The sequence below is a fragment of the Mauremys mutica genome, chromosome 2, assembly GCF_020497125.1.
Source record: "Mauremys mutica isolate MM-2020 ecotype Southern chromosome 2, ASM2049712v1, whole genome shotgun sequence".
Taxonomy (NCBI): Eukaryota; Metazoa; Chordata; order Testudines; family Geoemydidae; genus Mauremys; species Mauremys mutica.
In genome coordinates this window covers 247,991,839-248,018,909 of record NC_059073.1, presented here as the reverse complement: position 1 = coordinate 248,018,909, position 27,071 = coordinate 247,991,839, and the positions used below count along the sequence as shown (strand labels likewise).

General features: G+C 43.9%; 1 protein-coding gene across 1 annotated transcript in view; it reads right to left on the bottom strand.

The window, feature by feature from the left end:
• Positions 1-4,520: 4,520 nt before the first annotated feature.
• The window catches only part of LOC123363800 (serum paraoxonase/arylesterase 2-like), a 58,956-nt gene continuing 36,405 nt past the window's right edge, over positions 4,521-27,071 (bottom strand). Inside the window, exons 3-9 of the mRNA XM_045005197.1 lie at positions 21,652-21,707; positions 19,915-20,080; positions 17,842-17,968; positions 13,827-14,027; positions 12,733-12,814; positions 10,433-10,561; positions 4,521-7,501 (exon numbers count right to left, since the gene is read on the bottom strand). Of these exons, the coding sequence (XP_044861132.1) occupies positions 7,343-7,501; positions 10,433-10,561; positions 12,733-12,814; positions 13,827-14,027; positions 17,842-17,968; positions 19,915-20,080; positions 21,652-21,707 (920 nt within the window). The 3' untranslated portion in view covers positions 4,521-7,342. The remainder of the gene's footprint in view (positions 7,502-10,432; positions 10,562-12,732; positions 12,815-13,826; positions 14,028-17,841; positions 17,969-19,914; positions 20,081-21,651; positions 21,708-27,071) is intronic.

Here is a 27,071-nt window from a genome sequence, read left to right as displayed (position 1 = left end):
GAATAATGAAAGAAATTATGATTTCTAGAAATGAAAATGATTAAGTGATGGGGCTTATGGTTTGCTTTTTAACAAATACTTTTGCATTTCTGTGTGTACGTAAACATACACAAACTTACACACTGTATTGAAGAGACTAGTAGCAGTTAATATGTAGGTAATTGTGAGTTTTAGGGCTACATGCACATACGACACACATCAAGGGTTCTGATAACATCATAAGAGCAAAGCTCTAGCAGTTTGTACCAGTTGTATAATAACTCCGATGTGTTTTTAGCCTCACTCACAGTTTCCATGTTATGTTTTATATACTTGCTGGATCACAAGATTTTAAACAAAAAAATTTATTAAAACCATATACAGACTGTTCCTCTGTACATTTCTCTGCATGTTGTCCTTGTGTTCTTTTGGCAGGATAGAATTAGTATTACAAGAAGAAAAACTTTTTGTACATTTTGTAAACTTAGCTTAGATGTCTATTGGAGAGCTTTGAGCAGTTGATTATGGGGCAGGATTGTGATGTCAGAAGTGACTCATCCAGTCACCACACAATTAGCTATACGTCGGGTGCATGTTGCACAGTCCTTTTCATCAAAGCTCTGTATATGTTTTATTGCATTTTCGCACATTTTAAAACTGTCCTATTTGAAAGCTGTGATATCACAGTCATGAAACTGAGCCCTCTGATTCCCTCCTGGTCCTGAGACAGGCCTTCTTTCGCTACCTGGCAGTGGGACTGGGACTTTTCTTATAGCCAGTAAATAATGACTAAAAGGACGTGTATGTCTTGTTGGGAGGTTTTGCCTTTAGCTCTTTGTGCTGCTTGTTTCTTTCGGAAGTTGGGACTCTTTATTAGGCACAAATCTCCTAATTTATCCAGCTTAATCCTGTGCGGTGTTAAGGGCTTTCAGCACTGTTTGGCTTTGGAGGAAGGTGCTCAGCATTTTACAGGATCAGCCCCAAACTGAGCAAAAAAAGGGGCCTAATCCTGCTATTGTTTTCAGTGTGAGTTTTGCCATTGACCACAGTGGGAGCAGACAGCGGTGTAAATGCGGGAAGACTCACAATATTGATGGAGTGTCCAGAAGAAACAAGAATCACATGGCACGAAAGACAATAAGGAACAAATAAGCCTCCTCAAATGGAGATGACATAGTGCACAGTGAACCTCCCCAAAATATATTTGCTTTCCCTGACGCATTTATTGTCATAACTACTGCTTTTGTATTTTTCAGTGATGTTGCACTTATAAATCACTGGTAACTAACAGGTGTTATACATATTGCTAAAAGACTGGGCAGCTAAAAAACAGAAATGCACTGTGTGCCACTGTAAAAAACTGGCTTTTTATTATTTCTTTTTATCTTAGCGAGGGAGATGGTTGTGTTTCAGAATTTTTTTAAGGTCAAATGTGTATGAATTGCATGTAATCCTGGACTTTTCATTTGTACATCTTGGTGTCTAATCATCTGCATGGAAGAGACAGTAGTGCCCTGTCTGAGCTTGTTCTCTTGTGCTTGGTTAATATGTACTTCTCTGGATTGTTGAGTTTCCAAAAACAACATTCCTTTACATTTGGTTATTTGGAGGCATTCAAAGCAAAACATCATGGTGGCCCTTTGTTTTCTTACAGAGTTAAAAAAAAAACCCAATCACCTTTGATTAAAATTAATTTGTTAGTGTAAATACATTTCTTGCCAATGAGTATTATTGTTAGACAACGAATGCAATAAAAAGAGAACTACTGAAACTTGGTACAAGAATTTTTATTTAGTCTTCGCGCCTCTGTTATTCATTCCAGAATTAATAAACTGTTACTCAGATTGGACAACTACTGCCATGTGTTAGGGTCTGTCTATTGCAGAATAAGATGGGATGTGACTTTAAAGCACAATAGCTATTCCAAAGAAGATTAAGCTACAAAAAGGCACTCTTAGTGCAGAATAAGTGTCCACATGGCAAGCTAGCTATTCTGGGCTATTTCTCCTTGTAGGCGAGCACTTAGTTATGCTTTTGGTGGCTTTCACATAATTGTTCTTCCCTTCTTTTCCCAGCAAGTCTAAAGTTCATTTTAAACTCATTTGTTAGCCGGAAGATCAGGACAAATGGTGTAGGATTCAGGTTGGATCTTATTACACTCCATGATTCTTATTGCAGGTCCTAGTGAGTGCCCCTTTCGGGCCACCCACTTGGGCATCTGGGAAGGGAATCCAAGCCTCTGTGCTTTGGATGCCCCATAGGTGGTTTAAACCTTTGGAGCCTTGGCAGGCTGCAACAGTGGTTTCTCCCTTGGCTTCTCCACAACATTTCCTGGGCCCTGAGGCTGACTGTTACCCCTTAGAAATGGAGCTCCTAAGTCCACCTGGCTCAGTCTTCTCTTGGGAGTACTTAGGGATCATCAGTGTCCACGAAGGCAAGCAGGGTGTACATGATGGGAGCTCTCCCCTCCTGCAAAGCCCCTTACCCAGCTTGTGTGACCTTGCTCTCTCTTGCCTGATGCTTCCTGATGGGCACCCCCTGTTCCAGTGGGTTCCCTTATTTAAACAACTCTTGGTCACCTACCTGCCTTTGTTTGTAAGGATGCAGCTGTTTTTTAGCATATCAAGGTCTAAGTACTGTTAGTAGGAGCCTTAAGTATTTTCCATTGTCCCTGTCGGGTGTGTACCAGCTACAGGACTGTCGACAAAGGTAGAACAACATACACATAGTTATTCATGATATAGTCGTTTTTCATAATACAACTTCACAAAATCAACCAGAAATCATAAATTGTAAAGACATTCTCAGTGCATCACAATTCTGTTAAAAACCATACTACCATGGCTTATATGGCTGATTTTTCTTAATGCAGTGTTGAAATGTAACACACGTGCTGATATATGATCTTCCTACGTGGACCTAGAAAATAGGCCACTAGCTAGCAGTTCAGTGCAACATAAATCATTGGGGCTAGCCATGGCAGAACTTTTTAAAGAGAGCTGTATCTCTTTTGGTAAGGCATGTACAGTATCATGTCAATTCACTCGTCACCAAACTGAAAATTGTAATGGGCATTTCTCAAACCACCTGATGGTGCTGTTCTGCTCAGCACACATTTAATAACTGTATATAGCTGAAGTAACGGCCATCACTGCAGTGGAGTTACTCCTGGCAGTATCTAGACCAAAATAGTCACCATTGAATCTCAGTGGAAAAGGTTCTGAGTTCAGGCTCTAAGTTTCCCAATAGCTGGTGTCACCAAGTGTCATGTTTCAACAACATGGTCACCACCTGCAAGAGGGTGAAAGGATCATTTTAACCCTTTAAACAATAAGGTACTAATGGTGTACTTGTTTATTGGTAGATTGTATAACTCGCTCTTCCAACCCTGCCCCCATCCCGCCACTCACACTCTCAACACAGTTGCATCTGTCCATCCTCCCTGCCACTCCTCACCGCAAACTGGTTCTATGCAGTTTACTCCATAGTCCAGCAATGGCCTGCCTCCTATCTACTGTGTAGAAGATAGGTGCCTCACAGTGTAGTTTTCATCAGTATTTCCTGCTGGTCCTGTTTGGTGAGTGGTACCTTATGCTATGTTGAAAAGTGTATGTTCCACAATCTACCACTTGGACTGTAGGGGGGCTTTAAAAGAGGATCAAAGAAAGCCATCACTTGGAATTTCTGACCTCAGTCTCCCAAGGGAGGAGTTGTCGTGTAGAAGAGTTTTACTGTCTACAAGCACAGCCTGGTCTGCCTCCTCTTCCATTTATTTTAGTAGCTGTATGTGAAATTGCAGCCGTAGCTTTGCATAAGTTGTTTCATGTGCTCTAGTTGTTCTTTACAGCAAATGCATGTGGGTAGAAGGCAAATAAGAGGACTGTGTGCCCAGGCCACAGCCAAGTAGTGAAACTGGAAAAACGCCATGCAGAAAAAACAGACTTGAACCATTGGTAGGTCAGGCTTGAAATGTGGCTGAGTCATTTGGTCCTGTGACTAGAGATTTCTGCTAGAAATCACTTTACATGTAGAGTTGTGTTTAACGTCAGTTTTTCTGCCGCATAATTAAGCGAGGTTTAAAGGTCATTCTATACTAACTTTTTTGAGACAGCACTAACAGGGCCTATATTGAAGATAATCACTGGCAGTTGGACACAGCACTAACTTAGAAAACTTAGGAGCTACAGGTCACCCTGTGCTCCTCACAGCAGGGCAAACTGTTAGTGACTGGGACCCTACAGGGTTCAGACAGACACGTGTCTTGTGCCTGTACAAAAGACAGACCAGATGAGATGGCCAGCGCAGCCCAGGGCCCCAGTGCTGACAACACAAAGAGTATTGTAAGCATAAGATAATGTGTTTGCCTGATTTTTGATGTGATGTGAGGTACTACTACATTATATATATAAAAAATGCCTGTAGCTAGTCATTTAATTTTTCCCCATTCCATTGTTACATCTTAGTTCATGACTGACAGCAGAACATATATACCACAGCTATGGGCTCAATATAAAAGCCATGAAGAAGAGAGACAACAACAATTAAAATAAAAACCAGGATCAATACAGGCTTTATTTTTCCCAGAACCAAAAATTGGGATAATGGACAAAACAATTCCAAATAATTTTACATTTGAAGAAGATTTAATCTAAAGGATAAGAGGTAAAATGGGTCACATTTTGTATAAAAATTCTGTGGTGTAATATCTTTTCATAAAGATGAGAACATTCATGGTTTACCAGGTTTACAATCAAATAAATTTTTGACACTGTACATCAATTAATGAATTAGGAAAAGCACAGGGAGTAGTAAAGCTAAACATTGTTTATAATGATCCACTGAGTATTATGATGCCACAATTTCAGATTAAAAAAAATCTGTATTTATATTAATCATCAGAAACATGATATTGTAAAGATCAAAATGTTATGTCAGGTGATGTTTTTCCTTATAAGAATTTTGTTTACACAGTAATTAACCACAAGACTAGAGCATATTCCAGAACTAAGTATATTTGAAGACACGTGACTTTCTATTAGTACTTCCCCCAAAAGGGCCCAGTTTGTCCTTTGGAAAAAGTGGGGGAGGAGGAAGCTGTGCTTTCCCTACTGTTCATATTAAACAAATGCTGCAGGGAGAGAAGCTGCTGGGCGAGCCAGTTTGCTCCCCCTAAAATAAAGGCAAATGAGCATACAGTGCGTTCTCTAGGATTCGGGGGTTAGCTTCATGCTGGTACTGATGCAGAGTTCCTCAGAGCAGGTGCAGTTCGCACCACATGCAAGGCACCTCCCTCTGTTCCAGACCCAGGCTCTTCACTGCCATGACTTAGCCCCCACACTGGCAGGCAATCACACGTGGCTTCTAGTTAGCTTCCAGTTCAGATGGGGCAGCCCTAACCTGTGCTCTGGTCCCTATGAGCTCTGGGGCTGTTACAGCAGCGAGCAAGTAGCCAGGTCACAGGAATGCCTTGGCCATGCCTCTCCCCACCCCCACTAGAGTGGGGCTCATCAGTGGAGGGGGGGTGCAGGACTGATTCTGCACATGCTGGCATGACCCCTAGAGCAGCCAGTGAGGGGGCCATACAGTTGCTTTGTATTCCCCTTGAGCCAGACCCCACCAGGCCCTTCTCTGTTTCTGTAAAAACAACACATTCTCTATCCAACTGCAGTTGCTGCTGCCAAACTGCTGCGATTAGAGAGTTATCTAGTATTGCAGATTCTTAGATCGCAGTCACAACAACCTAGCCACCATGGTACAGGAAATTGACCATGTTATCACCTTGTAACTCACTGGTAGCATCCACACCTGAGTTGCTCACTTAGCACAGTGCTCTCTCCCCACTAGCAGCACTGATGCTAGAGCCAGACGTGTTTGGAAAGGTGGCTCAGACAGCACAGAGAGGATTTGGAGCAAGCAGAGTCTAACCGGAACATGGAGGCAGGGGTAGCAATAGGAAAGGGAACCAATAGCAGTTCTCTATTCCTAGGTTGATAATGCACGGGGCCTTTTTTAACCATCAGCTAGAATTCTACCCTTCTATTGTATGTGGATTTTTTATATAGAGGATCATTAAAAAGGACCCAAGTCAGAGCTCCTGGTAGTTGCTTCCCAGTGCAGTGAACAGTTAGAGTTTAAGCCACAGGATGAGTACGACAGCCAGAGCTTCAGGTTAGGTTGCCTCGATACTTGCTCCTGTAGCAGTGTTCTACCCGATCCAGTACAGCGTCCCCCCCCATTGCAGGGAGCTAGCACTGAGGTGATGCTGCTTTCACATTTTCTATCATTCCTCATAACTGTTCTGTGCCCTTGGCATCTCTCTCCCCAGTCTACAGCTGAAGAAAGGGTGAGAGAGTGGTTAAGTAACCTGTCCCCAGCAACACAGCTCTGCTATGGGAGAAGTATGATTAGAATGCAGCTGTCCCTGATTCTAAGTCCTGAGTTCACTCTCCAAGACTATACTGCCTGTCTTCTTGCCAGAGAAACAGTGGCAGAATGCTTTAGCAGACAAAGATCATACGAGCCTCACCAATACAATGATTACACAGTGTGGACTGTGTCATTCTAGCAAACGGCGTTACAATCGTTTGTCTGGTAGAATCCTTTGCCATGAGTGTGGCAGTTTCACACAGCATGGAAATTAAACACATAGTGTATGAACTGCACTCTCTGCGCTAAAGGCCTTCGCTGTGGTGCAGCTTTCACCACTGCTCCTCTGGCTGTACGTGGAGACTACAGGCTCCAAGGCACTGTTTGGTTAAGGAATTTCAGACCTCTTCAGAAAGCAGAGATTTTTGAACTCATTCTTTGAAGGGTTATTTAAATCATGCACCTAATATTCTTGTATGCAGGCAAGAGTATGTCCGAGAACAGGTTCATGAGAAGGCAACCCATGGGTTTCAAATAATTTCTGACAGCCTAGGGAAAAATGATGGAGGGGTGAAAAGGAGCCCCTCCTCCCCGCCAAAGTATTTGGGTCACTGATCCAAACCACGTGTTTATTCAACACTGCCTCCATTATTTTACACAGTAGGCAGATCATCAACTCAACTCTCCCAGAAGTCTGATCACAGTTGGCAACCCAAGAACCAACTAATTTTCAGCCATTTTCTTTTAATGTTGAATTTGTAATTGACATCCACAGTTTGTTATTGGCCTGGGATCTTCCACATTAATCCCCACACACTCGCACACATTCTTTTACCTTTAAATCCATTTCCATTCACCACTGAATAGAACTGACGTTAGTTCCTTGAGGCGAGGAAGGCTAGGGATACATTGTCATAACTCTTATTGCAATGTAGCTTGGAATTAGCAATTTAGAAGCAACTGAACCCTCCCCCCAACAAAGTCTATCCAGAGTGAACTATAGTTCACAGTAAAGAGCTCTGTGGAACACGGTGCCTATGAGCAGTTTCCCAGAATACACTGCAGCAACTGAACTTCCCTGAAGCACTGAGCCATTCTCAGCATACACCTGGGTCACTGTAGGTTTTGCAGAAAGAATGTTCTGGATCCGGATTACCTGAAGAGGGAAGCATTACGTGCAGTCAATACAGAAGTTGTACTACTTTTATAGAAGCTGATAAGAGTTCAGCAGAGACAAGACCTTTTAAATAGTATATTAATTTAAGCTAAATAGTTAAATTCATAGGCTAGATCATCATAATGGTCCTTTCTGGCCTTAAGATCTGTGCCCTCGCATAACACAGGTCATAGAATTTCACCAAATGATTCCTGCATTAAGCCTACAACTGGAGCATACTATTCAGAAAGCTATCCAGTCTTGATTTAAAGTGACAGAGAATCCACCACATCCCAAGGTAAGTTGTTCCAACAGCTACTTACCCTCACTATTAAAAATTTGCACATTATTTCTAGTCTGTATTTATCTAGCTTCAGCTTTCAGCCATTAGATTGCTCAATACCTTCGTCTTCTAGATTTAAAAAAAACCTAATTCAGAAGTCTTCTCCCTCCGTAGGTACTTTTAGACTGTGATCAAGTCACCTCTTAACCTTCTCTTTGTTAAGCTAAATAGATGGGACTTCTTTGGTCTCTCTTCAGACCTTGGTTAATTCTTGGTGCACTTTTCTGAACCCCTTCCAATTTGTCAATATCCTTTTTGAAGTGTGGACACCAAAACCGACACAATGTTCCAATGATTGTCTAAGGTAGCAGAATACTTGAAGGTGGAAAGTTCCACTGCTATGAAAGTTACAATTTCAGTGTCAACAGATCCCTGAGCTCAGAGTTTCTTGATGATGGCAGCAAGAGTGCATACAAAAAAGCCACTCTTATTCACACTAAGTAGCATCATACTGTGCAAGTACTCCCATTGGTATTTTAACTGAATACTCTCAGTTAAATCACGTAAAGCAAGGATTGCAGAAAGTAGCTCACTAAGGGCCATTATAAAATCTAAAGAGTAAATGAGAAAGAACAAGGCTAAATTTGTCCTTATTTCTATTCTCAGGCAATATTTCTTTTACGAATACAATTAAACTGAGCTAGCACCAAACATGTAATTCGTCAACATTTAATTAGACTGCAGCTGCAGAGAAAGCAGCCTGGAATTGATTGAACTATCAGATGGAGATTTTTTTCTGGTGGTCACTGAGGCATTTTAAGAGATGTTATCTGGCAAGGCTCACAATAGTCAAGTACTCGGAGTTCATTCTCTTCAAGTAAATTTGGAGTCTAGCCACTAGTTAGGAGGGAAATGGAGTCTGAAAAGGTTGTTCACAGGTAATTCCTTTTGATATGAAATGTTAGCTAAGGGGTGGGATTTTCCAAAAGCACTGAAGTGACCTAGGAGCACTAGTCAGTCCATGGAACTTGAGTGCCCTACCTCAGTTTAGTCCTTTTGGAAATCCCACCTTACCCAGCCATGTATCACCTTTCCCATGGCTGTGAGCTGCTCTCTCTTGGCAGTTGCCATCTTGCAGGTCAAAAAGCAAAGCAGGCTGTGGCTTTTTCCAGCCCCATCTACTTTGCACTATTCCTGACCACAGCCCACACCTTCCCAGTCTTCTTCACTGTACATATGTCCTGCCCTTCCATTACCCTGCCTGAAGAAGCATCTCCTGCTTTGTGGTTCACAGAATCCAGGGTGAAGTCAGCTCAGGTTCAGGATCAAGGTCCAAGCAGCTGGAGGGATTGTTTCAGTCAGGGTGGCTGAGAGGTTGCAACTGTGCAGCATGTGGAACATAACTTGTTGGGAAAGTGGGAGTGTAGCCATGACAGTGCAGGGGCATTGGTCAGATCAGACTTTCTGCTCTGTCCTGTAAGCTGCCATGCATCTGGTCAGTTTTACCACTATCTGATAGACACCAAGATGACACAGATTTAAAGAGGTATCAATATGGAGTTCATAGCTTTTTTTAGCAAGTCAAGGCATGGCATGTTGCTTGTCTGTTCCTGGGAAGGCAGAGGTGAGGATCACAGCTTTGGCGAGTCTACACTCCAGAGGGAGCACCATCTCCACACGCTCTCTCAGGTGACCTGCTGAAGTAGTGCCCACTCCACACAAGAACTATCTGAGCCCAATTATTCTCTGTGCTGCTCCAGTTAATGTTAGCATAGCTCCTCAGATATCAGTGCAGTTACTCAAGCCTAGGACCAGAGTAACACAGTGGTAAATCGGGTACTTCAGCTGGGATTTTCTAAGGGACCTAAATGAGTTACACCCATGACTCCCATTGGAAGTCAGTTGCTTAACTCCAGCTGAAATTTCCAAAGGGGCCTTTCTGCTTAACTTATTTCCTGATTCCGATGCATTTAGTTTTACTCAGGAATGTTAACAAAAAATACTTGCATTCACATAACCTCAAAGCACTGGTTATTGTGGATTATGGCTAAAGATTCCATATGACAGAACTGATTTTTTTCTCCCCTTCAGCTCTGAACAATTAGCATTAATACAGATGTGTTACATTACCTACACCCACCATTCAGCGCCATTGAATGCTACAGAAATTAGCATCAATAGCTGATTTTTCTGACTGATAGCATTACTACCTTATGTCATCAATATAAGATACAAGTACTATTCCATAGAAACCAGACTGAAGTATTCCTTTAAAGCCCTGCATTGTTCTTCTATTTTGTTTTAGAAGACGCACCAATGTCTCGTCTACACACAGATTTTGTACTAGTATAGCTATTTTGGTTAGGAATATGGAGGGAGGGAGTAAATTTGTTTGTTTTAATGGAAATAATTATTCTAGTGTGGGCATAGTCATACCAGTAAGGTACCTTACACCAGAATAGCTTATTCTCCTTCCCATAATGGAATAATCTGTAGCAGTATAAACACTTTCATACTTGTATAACTGCATCCACACTCAGGGGAGGGAGGTGCAGTTGTACCACTTTAGTTATATTGTTCTAGTTAAAGCAATACAGTTTTACAGTATAGACAAGGTCTAACCTTCCAATAGAATCTGTCAAACTAACCTCAGAACCAGGAAGATTCTCAGGATCATAGAAGAGTAGCTTCATGCCATTGGGATGACATCCTCCCCAAATATCCCCAGTGTAAGGCTCAACAAATAAATTATCGACTAGCGTGTCCAATTCCAGCACCTATCAAACATGGGAGAACACAACACAGTGACACACACGTCAAAGTCACTAACTTCATTTATGGCCTCTCTTTATTCATTTATAATCAGCATATTTGCCTTACAAAAATTTGGACTGAAAGCACCATAAGAGTTTTCCCCTCACTACACCTTTTGTCAACATGCACCGTCTGCTGTACTGCCCAGATATGAGGGTGATGGGCACATTATAAATACTTACATACTTGCTTCAGCAACTCATTCCAGCTTCTAGAGCTGCAGGAAGGGTCATATTATTAGCCCTAGTCACCTTCAAACCTTATGTTTTTATATAGGTGTGCATGCTGCATTACAGGCATGAAAGTTGGCAGTGTCCCTCCGAGCTAGGACTGACAACCTGAATTAAAAAAGAAAAGGGGAGACTGACTCTTGGGGTCAGCAAGGAGAAGACCCAGATCATGTGGAAAGGAACGCTGTCCTTGGGAAAGTTATCTGCTGGGATGCTATCAGCTGCCACACTGGATCATACCCATGGTTCATCTTGTCCAATATCCTGCCACCAACAGTGGCCAGGCACCCAATGCTTCAGTGTGAAACCCAAGTGTAAGAAGTTGAAATTGGGAAATCATGGAAAAACCTGCCCAGAGGGGTTTATATCCTTTCCACAACCATTTTATTCATAAATAATCTTATCCAGTGTAACTGCAGCTGTTCCCATTTCCATGTAACTATCCAAACAAAGGCCTCTTCCTTATAAATTGCTCAGGGCAGTGGTAATGTCTTTGAATATCTACGTACAATGACATGCATACCAGTGGCATCATGTACAAATATTCAATATTAAAAATAGATCATCTGCATAGTGGGCTCGATCCTTGCTCCCCTTTGGCTGGGTTGTGCTGCTCCAGTGGCATAAAGCAGCCTTAAAGCTGGTGTAATCAGCCCCTTGATAATTTCCCCAGCCTAGGGGGAAAGCCTATAGCAGCGGGTACTAAGTCATCAACTCTCCACCTGGTATATGGAGTGTGAATAGAACATCTCTACATCTGCTGATCCCCAGCTACTGGAATGGCCCTGGAGGAGTGTTGACAGTCTTGGTATTTCAGAGCAGCCCTGAGGTTGCGCTGGATTTTTGCTGGGGACCAGGATGCAGCAGAACCAATTCCAGAATCTGGGGTCTGAGTAAGAAATCCCTGGAAAGGAAAGGAATTGAAAATATGGAAGAGTTAAAGGGTTAATCCTGCCTCAGCAGGGTGGACTAGATGATCTGTTAAGGTCCCTTCCAGCCCTATGTTTCTATGATCCTTTGTGTAGGTGTGGGGAGGGAAAGACACATGATTGGCTGAAGAGACGTTAAAAAGCTGGCATTAGAAATAGCTAGGGTGAATTAGTCCCCAAATCAGAATATCTGAATTCCTATCTGGAATTGTCACTGTTAAATGCCTGCAGAATGAATTATTTCATCATCTGGAATTTTACCCAATTTGTGTGTTAACTCCTGGATCCTATTATTAAATAGGGAACAGTAACCAATCTGGAGTGATTTACAGAAATACTGACCACAGGAGCCCCTCAGTTAATACAGATGTGTGAAATGTGCTACAGCATGTTCTACAGGCCACAGCAACCACAAGCCATGATTACCCTAGCATACCATATGTGTTGCCACCATCTCATAACACCAGCCTGGTATGCTATGGGCCCAGTTATCTCTAGGCAGTAGTGAAGTAACTCTCATTGACATAAAAAGGGAGATTGCCAAATCCCAAGGCAGGAGAATTGGAATATTTATGTTCTGTAAATTGCCCTCTGTTTCCCAGTCAGATACTACTTGCTGCTCTGAAAGCTGCTTTCTGCTTGCAGGCTGCATTAATGAACACTAACTGCATCAACAGGTCGATAGCGCCCCAAAGGAGAACTTGATTGGTGCCAAACTCAAGGTTCATTTTAAGGTTGCTGGTATTAGGATGAAGTGAACAATAATAATTGCTCACATGAAATTCCACAGGAACACTTCTCCTCTCAGTACCACAAGAGCCAACCACAGCCCCCCAGCACTTTGGTTTGCATGTATATGAACACATTTTCTACCCATAATCAGGCTATGACTGAAAGAGATCTAGGCTCCCTAAAGGGCACACACTAAATTTCAAACATAGATTAGGCTCTTGTTGTAAGTGGCAAACCGCTTACCTTCAACTGAGTTAGACTCCAGTTAGCATGTTTTTCCATAACATGGACATGATGAGCCATCAGGTCAGCAATATAAACATACCTTCAAACGAAAGAGTCAATTAACAAGGTATCTACACAGAGATAAAAGTAAATTGATTCTTTATGTGCAAGCCTTGATTTTCAGATGCTTTAAACCAGGGATTGCCAACCTCTGGCACACGGCCCATCAGGGAAATCCGCTGGCGGGCTGGGACAGTTTGTTTACCTGCAGCATCCGTAGGTTTGGCCAATCATGGGTTCCAGGCCAATGGGGGTTGCGGGAAGCGGTGCAGGCCCAGAGATGTAGTGGCTACTGCTTCCCACAGCCCCCATTGGCCTGGAACGGTGAACCACAGCCACTGGGAGCTGCAATCGGCCGAACCTGCGGACTCAGCAGGTAAACAAACCATCCCGGCCCGCCAGCAGCTTTCCCTGATGGGCTGCGTGCCAAAGGTTGCTAATCCCTGGTTTAAACTGATATTTTGAAATATTTATAAAAATTCCAAGCTGTCCATCACACACTGAACTCAAGATAAATGGCTGAAGTACTAATGGTGTTCCAAGGTGTTTTAATGTAACAACAATGTATTGACTCTGATCAATAGTGTCATAAATACATATTTTGTAAAAATACCAGTCACAAATTGTATAAATGGTTAACACTCTGAAACAGGCTCCCAGTACATGGTAGTCTGTACAAGTTAAATGAACAGTTGCCCTTATTACAATTTTAGAAGGAATTTTATCAATTAATTCTTGCAAGCAATGCTAGCATTTAAAAATTGTAAGTATCAGTTTGTGTAAAAAGTAATTTTTGATATTATTGGCTAAATTACCCTCAATAGTTGAATTAAAAAAACAGAGGAACATACAGTTTATCTTCTGTTATATAATCACTTCAGATTACTTATTACAACCGTAATTTACCAATCAACTAACCAAATATACACCCGCAAGTCAATTTAGATGTCTAACCACACAATCTGCACATGCAAATATTTGCATGTAAAAGTCAGGAATATTGTCTGAGTTTCTTTTCATCATTTGTTCCATCAAACATAAAAGAGACTTACTTTTTGTCTGGTGAAATGTTAATTCCATTGGCTGAGTAAAACCCAGAGGCTACCTCTTTAACTTCTGTCGGACTGTAGTAGACAACATTTGTCCAGCTCAAGCCCAAAAACAACTCCAAGAACATCAAGATGGAGTCAGAGAAATAGTGGTCATTAGTAGCATAGAAATGATCAGGTCCCAGAGCCACAATATCATTCACACTGAAATGAGAAGATAGAGAGAACAAATACCAAGGTTTGAGAATTAGTGTTCTGAAAAGTTTTATGGGATTATATTTAAATTTGGCAAGGATTAAGAGTTCTCTTTAAAGAAACATTGTGGATGATTGTTCTTGTATTGCTGGAAGTTTCTCTGCATCTTGAAGTCTTTAAACCATGATTTGAGGACTTCAATGGCTCAGACACAGGTTTGATACAGGAATGGGTGGGTGAGATTCTGTGGCCTGCATTGTGCAGGAGGTCAGACTAGATGATCATAATGGTCCCTTCTGACCTTAAAGTCTATGATTCTATGGACTGGAGGAGAAGATGAAAGAGATTTCCTAAACCACAACAAGAAATTATGGTAAGTTTTCTGTTTGATAATGTAGGATTCTAAATAGAATATCTGGAGGCATGTTCATATAGTGAAAATTATAATTATGTATGAAACTGGATTACAATAGAGAAGAGAGAGAGGTGCCATATGCACCTTTGAACAAACTTAAAGGGGTATCTGAGGCACTGGTAACCCGGATACCAGCTCATGCCAAGGCTCCTAGGCCTCACTGAACACTGACAAATGCATAGGTAGAAACCAGTCTGGCTCACCTGTGTGTTAGCATTGTTAACCTAGATATAGGGTTTTCAAACTTCATTGCACCGCAACCTCCTTCTGACAACAAAAATTACTACACGACTCCAGGAGTGTAGAATCAAAGTCTGAACCTACCCGAGCCCCACCAGCTCGGGGGGCGGGGGTGGAGGCAGCAAAGCCAAAGCCCAAGCCCCACCACTCAGGGCGGGGAAGCTAAAGTCCAAAGGCTTCAGCCCCAGTGGGGGCCCTGTAACCTGAGTCCTGCCACCAAGGGCTGAAGCCCTTTGGCTTTGGCCCCAGGTGGTGGGGTTTGGGCTTCACCTTCAGCCCTAGACCCCAGCAAGTCTAATGCCAGCCCTGGCAACCCCATTAAAATGGGTTTGCGACCCACAGTTTGAGAGTCCCTGACCTAGATCTTAAGTTGTTAAGAATACGTTTAGACCTGATGAAATGCTTGTTGGATGTCCATCTACTGATCTCACTTATAACATCTGTAGCCCAGGGTATAAAGTTATATTGAGTGTTTGCACTGTAAACATCTATAACTGTGTAACTCAAACAGGAGAGAAGCCATCTCTAATGCAAAGGCTGGCTTCCTACAGGCCGCCTTTGAAACCAAATGAGCCATTGTGAGACATCAAAGAACAAAGACTGTTAATTGCACTCCTCACCCTCTCTCTCTTCCCCTCCCTCCCAGCGGCTTGGACTCTGGGGAGAAGGGGATAAAAATCCCTGACAAGGAGAAACAGGGTTCTTTTTGCTGCTTGGACTCTAAAGGGGCAAGAATCACTAAGCACAAGCAGAAGACCCCCCCAGCTGTGTTGCCTGAGTTAGCCCTAAAGGACATATGGAGTTTGCTTATTATAGAAGTTTCTATTACCTTCTGTCATCTAAGACTAACTCATTTCTGCGTATATATTACCTGCTTTAACCTTGTTTATTTCCTTTTCCTAATTAAGAAATCTTTAGTTAGTTTATTACAGGACTGGCTACAAGAGTTTCCTTTGGTGAGAGATGTGGGGTACAACTGACTTAGGGTAAATGACTGGTCCCCTGGGAATGGGAGCAATCTGATTATTGTTGTGATTTTTGGTCGAAGGAACCATCCATCACTGAAGCAGGCTTGCCTGGTCGGCAAGATAGCCCAAGGGCACTGTCTGTGACTCCATGGTAAGGCTGTTATAGCCCTTGTGGAGTTCACACTTGTTACTTGGTTGGTGAAATCTAATTACAGAACATACAACCAGTGTGGTGCTTATGCCCTATTTCCTGACTGTTTGCCCTGTGGCTGGACCCCACATTCATGATCCAGTCCAGACAGTGTGACATTATCATCCTGAGCGCACTGGTCAGGGTTGGTTCAGTGTTTGGGAGGGTTTGTATCATTCTACTCCCAAATATGGAATGAAGTCATGTAGGACCAGATCCACAAAGGGACTTAGCATTGTAGTGCTCAGCATTGCAACACCTAGCTTATATGTGCCTTGAAAATCACTGAAATACACAAAACGTGAGTTAGGGTATGTCTTCACTACAAGCGTTAAAGCTCTGAGGTGAGGGCCCTAGCCGCTGAACTATGAGACGTTTCGACGTGGGTCTCTCTCAATCTCTCTTGTTGAAGCAGTTCCACTTTAATTAAATACTGATAGGGTCAGAGGCAGAGTGAAAAATCACGCTGTCCAGCGGCTAGGGCACTCACTGGAGAGGTGGGAGACCCCTGTTCAAATCCTCTCATATCAGGTAGTGGGAAGAATTGAACGAGGATCTCCTACATCTCAGGTGGGAACCCTAACCACTGGGCTAATAGGCTATAAGCATAGGCGTGCGCACGGGGTGTGCCCAGGCACACCCTAATGCCCGTGGGCCACATCCGGCCCCTCAGGGCTTTGGATCTGGGCCGTGGGATCTGCCCCCCGTGGTGCTGCAGGCCCTGCGCCGCTCTCAGAAGCATCCGGAATGGCACCACATCCCTGCGGCGGGCAGGGGGCTCTGTGCGTTGATCCTGGCACCACCCCCTGCAGCTCCCATTGGTCAGGAACGGGGAACAGCAGCCAATGGGAGCTTTGGGGGAGGTACCTAGAGGTGTGGCAAGGGCAGTGCACGGAGCCCTGTGCCTGCCCCCAGGGGCTGCGCAGGGATGTGGTGAGCGGCGTGGGGCCAGGGCACGCAGGCAGGGGGCGTGCCGCTGCAGGTAAGCGGCGCTGGGCCAGACCCCGAACCCCTCCTGCACCCTGCCCCCCAACTCCCTGCCCTGAGCCCCTTGCCTGCACCTTGCACTCCTCCTGCACCTCGCCCCCCAACTCCCTGCCCTGAGCCCCCTGCCTGCACCCCATACCCCTCCTGCACCGCAACTCCCTGTCCCGAGCCCCCTGCCGCACCCCTCCTGCACCCCAACTCTCTGTCCTGAGCCCCCTGCCACACCCCTCCTGCACCCGAACCCCCTGCCCTGAGCCCCCTGCCTGCACCCCGCACTCCTCCTGCACCCCAACTCCCTGCCCTGAGCCCCCTGCCGCACCCCGCACCCCGCCTGCACCCCAACCCCTTGCCCTGAGCCCTCTCCTGCACACGGCACCCCCTCCCACACCCCAACCTTTATGATGTTCGCCTTTAAAAAAATATATAAATAAAATTCCCTGGGTGCACACCCTAATGAAATGTGCTGCACACGCCTATGGCTATAAGGGATGTTTGTCTTCTCTTCCGCCCCCCATTTGTTTTGTATAGACTTACAGGTATCCTGAGCACACCTACTGGAATGGCTCTTGCAGGCACGATAGGCATTCCCCCACCTATCTTCCCCCAGCCAGAGTGGCTTAGGCATCCAAATGCATGCCTGAGGCAACAGTACACATGCCCAGGTGCAGAAACTTAGGTGCTTAGGGGACTTTTACAGCAAAAATGTAGGTGCCAAGTGAATTTAAGTGCCTGTGCCTTTAGGCAGGGGTTATGGATTGCCGTGGTGCCTAAAACTGTGACACAGGCACCTAAATCTGGGCTTTTAGGCACCCACGTCCCTTTGTGGTCCAGGCCTTAACTTACAAAGGAGACAGGCGAGAAGTGTAGTAGCTTGGCAGTATATAGCTGTGAGGTACTGATGAAAGCAATGGGAAAACATCAAATGGAAAGATCCTCTAAGGTTTACATTGCCTTGAATATAAATTAAGCTTTAAAACAGCCATTAGCCAAATGGAAACAGGTGCTGTGGTTTGGATTGAGTACCTTGACAGAAGTTCGTGTCGGATAGTTTTCAGGTGTACAAGAGAATTTTCATCTTCTACAAATTTAAACACCTCAACTGTGCTCTTGAATTCTGGATGATTCACAACGAAGAGATACACTGAGTCATCTAAAGAAAGAATGTGGAAAAATTGTTGAGTTTCACAAAAATGACACAGCAGCTTAAATGTCTGTGTCTGGTATGTATCTACCTCCACTGCTGTAGTATATAAACACCTTTTGATGTATTTACACTCAACACCCTTGTGAGGTGGTAGAGGAGGATGCCAATAGACTGAAGGGCCTTCTACTGACAGAAAGAGCCTTTAGAGGATGGTGTGTCTCTATCAGTCATTCAGAACCAAAAATCTGCAGAACCAGAGCTTCATTTCAGTCACAAGCCAGTCTCCCTTTTTGGCCACTACTGTGCAGTGAGCTAGAAGAGAAATGCTCATTGTGCACAGGCTCTAAATGCCAGACAACAAAGTTTCAGTTAAGGCTCATAGCACCAGAACTGCAGTATCTGAACAGTGATGGAGGCATTATATTTCCATACAATGAGTTGTATTCTCCTACTCCCCTTACTAAACACCCATGCTGTAAAGCGTTCAAATACTGCAATTGGTTACGGCGGCGATGTTACAGGGCGTGCTGTGCCTCCAACTCTTTTGCTGTCTTTCTGGGAGTGTGACCTTAGTGATACCTTATGGGTCTACCCTCTGCTCAAGAGGGAGCCCCACAGCTCAAAGACTGGGTCCTTGGCTTCAGCACCTGTTTCCCACCGGAGCTCGTCCACAGGGCCGGCTTTAGGCCGATTCCCCTGAATCGGGCCCCGCGCCCTAAAGAAGAGCGTCTAACTTAGGCGCCTTTTTAATTTTTACTCACCTGGCGGCGCTCCGGGTCTTCGGCGGCGGGTCTTTCACTCACTCCGAGTCCTTCAGTGCCACCAAAGACTTGGAGCGAGTGAAGGACCCGCCGCCAAAGTGCCGCCAAAGACCCGGAGCGCCCCCGGGTGAGTCATCCCTGCCGGGGCCCCGTCAAAACTATTCAAATCAGGCCCCGCACTTCCTAAAGCTGGCCCTGCTCCTCCAACAGGTCCAAATGATCTTGAATGCCTGTTGGAGACTTCCCCTCTGGGGAACTATACAACCAGTGTGTTTGCAGTGACAGAAGACAACCTTTCCAAAACAAGCCATCATTTATTAGTCCGCAGGAACCCAGTGTGCGGGGACATCGTGTTAAAATGGTAAAGAAAAGGCTAAAACACACAACTCTCCCCTAACCTGGCAGCTTTTCCTTCCTTGGTTAAGAGAGTCCCTCTTTGCCCTGGCCTGGAAGACAGACAGCATGCCTGCAGCTGCCCAACAGTCCCAGACTGGAATACTCTTCTCCAAAGGGGAGGACAAGTTCCTTCTACGAGCCCCTTAACACTTATGTTCTTTTTTTCAAGTTCCAGTGAAGGTGTTTTCATGTGTGCTGCCCTTCCCAGTGTTCAGTTTGTGGTCAGATAGGTAATCACACACCCATATTCCAAGACACCAGGTGTCATTAAAAGTTAATGGTCTGGTGCTGTTCTCCATTGGAGCTCCAAGGTAGCTCTATCCACTTGTTTATAATTCATTCATGCCAACCCAGGCATAAATATGTGACCCCGCCCACTCAATTCAATGCTTATTCCTTCACTCCTGATGAGGCTCTCTGGAAAAAAGTTAATCCCTTGAGACCAAGCAGGCGTAAGCAACAATATAAAAGTGAGTGAGTAAACTGAGTCACACATAATATGCATAAAAATACACATTCTCCATAGTTATATTCAATATACGGGGCATTTTTCTATCTTGAAGATAGAGTGTGTCAGATTATATAAACCCATGTACAACCTCAAACAGCCAGCTCTTTTGTTTTAATATACAAATATCTGCTGGAGCATCACACTTTTTTTCCCCACCCATGTATCAGGTTACCGATGGTGCAACATGGAGTGTAACAGAGATAGCAAAGGGTTTTAACTATAATAAATAATAAATATAAATCTCTAGGTTAAGATTTCTTGTCTTCATTTAACAGTCTTCTTACCTTTGTCTATGTACACGCTGATCCCATGAGGGTTAAATGATGCCAGATCAAACCCGCGGCTGATTCTCAGTTCTACTGCTCTTGGGTTTTCATCGTTCAAATCCATCAGAAATATTTCACCTGGCTTGTCTGGAGCAAAGCTTTTTAACCCTGGATATTTTAAACCCTTTAAGATTAAGTAAACACAACAAGAAAGTTAAGAGGATCCTAACAACGCTGCCGGGACTAACTCTGTTTTGGTTTGTGGATATATCTCATGATATAGCAACAACCGTACTAATCTGTCTCTTTCCTGTTTTTTTTTTGTTTCACGTTCTCCCTAATCAATTGATCTCTCCTTAACTCTCACTATTCTGCCTGCATCCTCCTCATGTTGCAACACACCCACCCCGACACATTTGTGCATCCTCTGCACCATATACTGCTGATGCCCCCATCACCACTGAATAGTCTCACAGTGCTACTGCCTCTCCACATCCATCTGTTGCTACAACACTCTTCCACAAAGAAGCTCCCTCATTTTGCTGCATCCCAGAGACATCCCTTCCCCACTGTTTTTCTAAACACCCCACCTCACAAACTGCCACAGCATCCACAGTGCTGCTCCAGCACTCTCATTCAGTGCTGGTAATTCCCCTCTATAGCCACCAGCCACTACTGCTCTGCCCAGAGCCAGTCTGAGCACCCCTGTTTCTTGTGATGCTAGCCCCCCCCCAAAGGCATCTACCTTCCCTGTGCTGGTTGGTTATCCCAAGACAATGCTGCATACCCACTGCTGACTCCCACAGTGCAGATTCCCCACTTGCAATATGCACCCAGCCACTCTGTGCTGGTCCTTTCAAAACAAGCACCTCTCACCACAGCTTTCCTGCCTCCTGCTCCCCATTCTTCTCCCACCTCAAGTGACTTCTAAGGGCCTATATCCATCCCATCTCTACCCCTTTTGGCTCCTAACTCTCAGTCCCACGTTCCCCCACTTTAACATTTCTTCAGGACACAGCATCATTGCTTTCAGACAGCTCAGATGACTGCAGCTTTGTAACACCACCACTGTGCAAGGTCATACAGGGAATCTCTGAACTGCTCCAAGCTATCTGGTCAAAAAGTTTTCAAAATATGGGCAAACAAAGCTGCAGTGCCACAGTTAAGCGCACCTGAGTGGGTAAGGAGACTACCCAGTACAGTTCCTCTAGGCAAAATCGCAAAAGTTGGCGACACAGATGCTATCACACGTATTGCAATATTGGTTGTTTTTCTAATAGTGATAGTAGCTGGAATCACATGAATGAGACTCTCAGCATTCATGTAGCAAAACACAGTTCCTAGCCCTCATGGCTGTGGAGAAAAGATTGAATATGTGAACCCTAAGGGCTCAATAACCAGGAGGTAAGCAAAAAGAATCCAAAAGTTAATTTAAGAAAAAAAATCATGATTTTTAAGCCAATCTCCTGATTTGGGGAGGCTGACTCAAATGTTGAACACTTTGGGTTGGCAATACATCAGCAGCATGGAAAGTCACATGTGCCAATGGTAAAGGTTGTCTAACAATAGCCACAACAACACTGCAAGGTTAAGAAATGAACTTGCCCAAGTAGGAGGAAATGCAGTTTGAGCTAACTTAAGTCTGCATTATTCCCAGGAAGCAGTGAGCACAGAAAATGTTCAGCCTGTAATTTGCATAATAAATTAGTACTCAAGCACCTGCATGGGTGGGGAGGTGGGAGCTCAGATACTTACAGAACTAATGAAAGCCAGACCATCAGGAAGGATGTAAATATCTTCTGCCCCTCTTTCTGCAAAGACAGACAGAGAAGTGGTTTATTCAGAAAGTGTTTACTACTCAATTCTTTGCTCTCTCTCACATAATTCCACTTTCAAGAGATAGTAAATAGATACCGTTTTTAGCTACTGTGCTACTCGTACCATTTGTTTAAAGAATTAGCAGAAGCTTCAGTAGCTATTGAAAATAACAACAGTGCACGAATTCCAAGTTAGTGTTCAGGTTTACCCCCTCTCTAGGATCTAGGCTTGTCTGACAACTCAGACATGTGCTTCCTCCATCCACCACTGAATTTTGTGTTTGAAAGGTTGACCCCCCAGGTGCCCTTCTGCCCTAGCTACCTAGTCCCCTCTGACCCTGAACCCTAGTCCACACTAGAAAATGTATCCATTTCTGACAATAAGATCAGCAGCGGAACCAGCAATGAACACTGTTTAACTGCAAGTGCAGACCATAGATTTTAAGGCCAGAATCATCACAATAATCTAGTCCAACCTCCTACATAACAGAGCCCATAGAATTTCACCCAGCGGTTCCAATAGCCCAATAACTTGTGGTTGGCCTGGAACATCTCATTAAGACAGACATCCAATCTTGATGTTCAGACTCCAAGTGATGGAGCATCAACCACATCGCAAGCTGCTCCAGTGGTTAACTGCCCTCACTGTTAAAAATTTGTCTCATTTTCAATTTTTACTTTGCCAGCTTCAACTTCCAGCCACTGGATATTATAACATCTATGCCTGCTAGAATAACGAATCCTCCAGTGTCAGTGATCTTCTCCCTGTGTAGATAGTTTAAGACCTTGATTAAGTCATTCCTCAGCCTTCTCTTCAATATACTAAAGAAACTGAACTATTTTAGTCTCATTGTAAAGGGTATTTTTCCAGACCACACATTCTCATAGCTCCTCTCAGAACCCTTTCCCATTTTTCAGGAGACCAGCACAAAACAGATTTCTAACACGTTTTTAAAGTGACAACTTAAAGATCCTGCAGAAAGTATTTCCTTCTTAAAGAGGAAAACCTCTGCAGACTCATCAAGAAAGCAGACAAGAAAGTACACCTAGGGCTTTTCCATTCCTGCTGTGGCACAACCAACCTGTGATCCTGGCCAAGCCACTTACTCTCTGTGGCTCAGTTGCCCAGCTGTAAAAATGGGGATAATGGCATTTCCTTACCTCACAGGGGTGTTGTGAGGTGCTCCAATACTACAGTGGTGGGGGCCATACAAGTACCATAGACAGACTGTGCTGGCAGAATATGCTGGTTTGTGAACAAGTGTATCATGAGCTGTGAGCATTTCATCTCCACTAAAATCAAAGGAGTTCTCCCAAGTTTGGGAACGGAAAATTAAATTACAGGTTTATGAAGCGGATAAACTAGAGAAAATCTACACACTAAAGTGTTCATTACTACCTTAAAGAGATTGCACAACAAATCAAATATTGGCCAATCATTTCTCAACTACCTTCTAGTTAGAGAAGAAAAGCTGAGGGTACCATTCAAATATTTGTTGGATCAGGTCTTGCTAAACAACCTCCCTCATCCACTATGTGTGCACAAGAGGGAGTAGTTCTTTTACAGAAGAAATTATTAAAATGTAGATCGATTATCCCACTCCTACAGGCCTGTGTCTACTTTGACCTTTTTCCAGAAAGTTTTTCATTGTTGCTATTGCTCTGAACAGTTAGGTGGCATGATAGTTAAGATCCCCATCTACCACTGGTGAAGCTTCACTTGGCATAAGGAAGTCACACCACAAGAAAAAGATGAGGAGTAGGAAAGCTGGGGCGGAGGGGGAAGCAGGAAAAGCCTTTAAAAGATGCTTTATTTACTAACTGTTAGCAAGAGAATTGAGGTGTGTTTTTAATTTCCTTGCTGAAGGTGTTTCTCCAGTGTTTGAAGTAGAGCTCACTGAAGCTTATTCCCATTTATCTTTCATTGCAGAACTTCATTGTAGGATTTTCCGTATTACAAACCCTATCTCTACAAAAAGAACAGGAGTAATTGTGGCAACTTAGAGACTGAAGTGAGCTGTAGCCCACAGAAGCTTACGCTCAAATAAATTTGTTAGTCTCTAAGGTGCCACAAGTACTCCTATTCTTTTTGCGGATACAGACTAACACGGCTGCTACTCTGAAACCTATCTCTACACAGCATGAAAGAATGCCAAGGGTCAGAAACAAACCACCAAAACCCTATCACACTCACATGGAGGGGAAACATGTTTTCAGTTAAATATGGTGAATGAACAGTGGTGAATGCTACATTAGAGGATTGGTCTGCTTCGCTACAGCCAACAAAAGCCAGATAATGCTCCATTGTTATGTCATAGCTGTCAATGTTTGCATCAATAATAGGGGTTTATAGCACTAAGCAGAGTCAATAAGACAGAGAAATCTTTGAAAGTTGCAGTAGAACTTCATGATGTTATCCAAGAGGTGTAGAATATATGCACTTTTTAATAGAACTTGTTAATTGATCAAATAATTTTTACTCTGGGTATCTAACCAGCTCTAACTGCAAAGTGAAAGACAAAGGTCCTCAAATTGTACCTATGGCAGGAAAGGACTTTTAGTATTTTTAGTCTTAATCAAGATTAAATAGTTATGATGTCTGTAAGGTCCATGTTTAAGTACATGCTAAATGTCCCAGATAGCCATGACAGATTCATAGATTACAAAGCCAGAAGGGACAATTGTGATAATCTAGTCTGATCCCTGAAGGATAAGGCATTCAGCAAATAAAACCCACTCCAGGCCTCACAAAAATTGCACCAGTGCTTTCTCTAAGTCAGGGGTCCCCAACGCGGTGCCCGTGGGCGACATAGCATTTTATTTACTTTTATTGCATTTCACCAACTGAGGCAAGATTTAAGAACACAGCATTTTAAAAGTAAGATGTTCTCTATAGCAAAATACAGAATTTCACTGCAAGGGTACAGCAAGGAATACTTTTATAAATCAGGTTACATAAAACAGGAGGAATCTGACAGCTATGAGTATTTCTCACTATAGAGCACCAGCATGAGCTGAAAAAACTCGTTACTCTCCTACCGATGCGCCCATGAAAGAGGAAAATGTATTAATACTTTTTTGTAGCTGTTCAGGCAGAGTAATGTTTATATTTCATATATAATAGGCAGGGCCGGCTTTAGGAGGTGCGGGGCCCAATTTGAACAGTTTCGATGGGGCCCCGGTAGGGATGACTAAAAAAAAAAAAAAAAACACGTAAAAAACCCACGCGGGGCTTGTACTCACCGGGCAGTGCTCCAAGTCTTTGGCGGCACTTCAGCGGCGGGTCCTTCACTCACTCCAGGTCATCAGAGGCACTGAAGGACCTGCCGCCGAAGACCCAGAGCAAGTGAAGGACCCGCCGCCGAAGTGCTGAAGACCCAGAGCGCCGCCAGGTGAGTAAACATTAAAAAGGTGCTTCTAGCCAGGGAAGGGATTCTCACTGGGTGCGGGGCCCTCTTAGGCGCGGGGCCCGATTCGGGGGAATTGGTGGAATAGGCCTAAAGCTGGCCCTGATAATAGGGTACAGGACTGTAACTGAATTATTTTTCAATATAGACCCCCATTCTTAATATTTTTAGGACAACATCGTAATGAAATTTTGGCAATCCTATTTATGAGCTTGGGGAATCCTCTACCACTCATTAAATAAAGTTTGTAGAGAGCATGGAGGGTGGGGAAAAGGGCATAGATGACAAAGATATGCACCAATCATGATTAGACCAAGAATGGACTTTACTTACTGATAGAAGGAAGCCATCCTCTACATGCTAAAGGAAAACCACACATCTTTATTAGATTAGAACCTCACCTACAGCCAGCTGCAGAAAGCACGTAACAGGGGTGTGCTGTAAAGGGGACTTGAAGTTAATCTTTGCACTCCCAATCCTACAGCTTCACTATGTAGGCAGATCCTCTTGTCAGAAGGTAAAGCACCCCTCAGGCTTCTCTAAATTTACACCAGGCTACAACAGCTACCAGGGTCCAAAAATGTCGCTAACGCAACCTAGTTAGACACACCTCTTGCCATGCCCTGTTTTCTCCTGTAACATCAGCTCCAGTGCATAAGAGGCCATGTCAGGCCTCTTACCACAGTATCACACCTACATAAAGGCTGATTAAACTGGCTTTACACTACATCAGCAATACAAAGGAGCTGCCCCAGCCCACTGGATCCAGCCCAATGTGCATATACACATGTGCACACACTCACACAAATACACACTGGGTGAAGTTCACAATATGTTCTATTCGCACTACTGTTTCTATCCTGCTCTTAACACTGTCACATGCTCCTTACACAACAAGAGAGGCATAAAGGAGGGGAGAGGGAAGGGAAGAAACACTCCTGTCAGTCAACTCTGTTCTTGTCTACTGTTGGAAATAGGCCACATCCACCCTGATTGAATTGGCCTCGTTAGCACTGACCCCCCACTTGGTAAGGCAACTCCCATCTTTTCATGTGCTGTGTACTTGTACCTGCCTACTGTATTTTCCACTGCATGCATCTGATGAAGCAGGTTTTGGCCCACGAAAGCTTATGCCCAAATACATTTGTTAGTCTCTGAGGTGCCACAAGGATGCCTCATTGTTTTTGCTGATACAGACTAACATGGCTACCACTCTGAAACCTGATGCTCTGTGTGCATGCACCAGGTGGCTTTATGATTTGTGCTATTATAGCACCTAGAGATCTCAACTTGGCATTTCCTACATTTTCGCCATAAAGCTTTGCACGTGTCTCTACAGCAGCACAGATTGGGCACTTGATCCTTCTCAATCAATATTACATGGTACTATACTTCGGTGAAGTATCGCTTTGCTTTTTCCTTTTGTAGGGTCAGGATACAGACAGCATTCGTGGCTAGGGCAGTCTGCTACCATTATACCTTAGTCGCCATTACTGCCTGCTGTTCATGATTCACAGTTAGGATCATTAAGCAACTATACCTATTAAGAGTAGTAATGATACATGCAGGACACCTTCCCTCCCAGGGAAAACTAAACAACCCTAGAATTCCCTCTCTGGTGCAGCTCTAACCACTGTTCAATCCTCAGACAGACACTCACGGAAGAACTACTCAGCCACACCTATTCCCTCCTGAGGTGAACACAACTCATTATCTCCCCTTCTCGTTGCAAACCTGGGAGCAGTTCACCACACGCCATGCTTTAGCTTCACTGTGAGAAACTCTGAGTAGTGTATAATCTAAGGGTATGGCTACACTTGCAAATTTGCAGCGCTGCAGCAGGGTGTGAAAAAACACCCTCTGCAGCGCTGCAAATTGCGGCGCTACAAAGCGCCAGTGTAGTCAAAGCCCCAGCGCTGGGAGCGCGGCTCCCAGCGCTGTCCGTTATTCC